Genomic DNA, 968 nt, shown 5'->3' on the forward strand with positions numbered 1-968 from the left:
TGTGGTGGATTCGCTATGCACGTCCAGGTAACGGACGATTACGATGGACTGAAATCAGCCCTGTTTGAAGCCTTCGGTGTGCGCACCGGTTCAGAGAGGTTCTCCGCTGAGTTTTTCCGGCGTAAACAGCAACGGGGTGAAAGCGTGCGGATTTATGCTGGTCACTCGCGCTGGCTGTTCACGAAGGCGTTTACCGGACTGAGTGGTACAGCCGCCAAGATCCTACTGCAACAATTTAAAGCAGGACGGATAGTTTCACGGATGCGATTGAAGTTACAGCCCGGGAAGAGCGCATTTGGAGAGGGCTCAGCACGCTCAAGGCGAGCGTCTCTTCAGTCAAAGCAGACGCTGACCAGGAAGACCTGGAGCCAGCGGTCGACGTCACAGAGGCAATAGCTGCCCCGGTAACGACGCGAAAGGAGGGTGGAGAAGAACTGGCGGAAGTGGCGCGGCAGTTGAAGCAGCTGCTGATGACGGACATCCCTGCGGCTGCAAAGAGAGCGACTCCCCAGCAGCGACGCCGGCGGGAGAAGAAAGACCGCAGAACGTGTTGGACATGCGGAAGAACGGGCCACATCAGTAGGGTCTGCCAAGCTTCCCCCCTCCCTGACGACCGAACGCCCAAGGGTAGCAGTACTGCCTGAACCTTTAACGCCGTTGACACACGATGCCCTGAGATAATAACAACTGAACTGCTGGAAGCCGAGCGTACGGTAGTCACGTGCACGCCTGCGCATCATGTTGTTACACACTTATCCCATGTGCACTTAACCAAGCTCGACTGTATTTTTATATGAAATGTATGAACGTCAAACAGGATTTTTTCATACAAACAGCAAAACTTCCATCCGACATGTATAAAAAAGCATAAAATGGATTGTTTTCATAAAGAAAAAAAAATTTGGAAATATAAAAGTAAAAATTCCTTAAGGGTGGCCACACCACAAAAAATACAAACCCCTCCCCCA

The 968-nt window shown here is 51.5% G+C and overlaps 1 protein-coding gene across 1 annotated transcript; it reads left to right on the forward strand.

The window, feature by feature from the left end:
• Positions 1–15: 15 nt before the first annotated feature.
• Tsp_13600 (zinc knuckle protein) lies at positions 16–644 on the forward strand. Its single transcript, XM_003368449.1, has 2 exons — positions 16–205; positions 280–644. Exons 1-2 carry the CDS (start codon positions 16–18, stop codon positions 642–644), a joined length of 555 nt encoding a protein of 184 aa, XP_003368497.1.
• The last annotated feature ends 324 nt before the right edge of the window (positions 645–968 follow it).

Source organism: Trichinella spiralis (assembly GCF_000181795.1).
Source record: "Trichinella spiralis strain ISS 195 chromosome Unknown Scfld2450, whole genome shotgun sequence".
In the NCBI taxonomy this organism is placed as follows: Eukaryota; Metazoa; Nematoda; class Enoplea; order Trichinellida; family Trichinellidae; genus Trichinella; species Trichinella spiralis.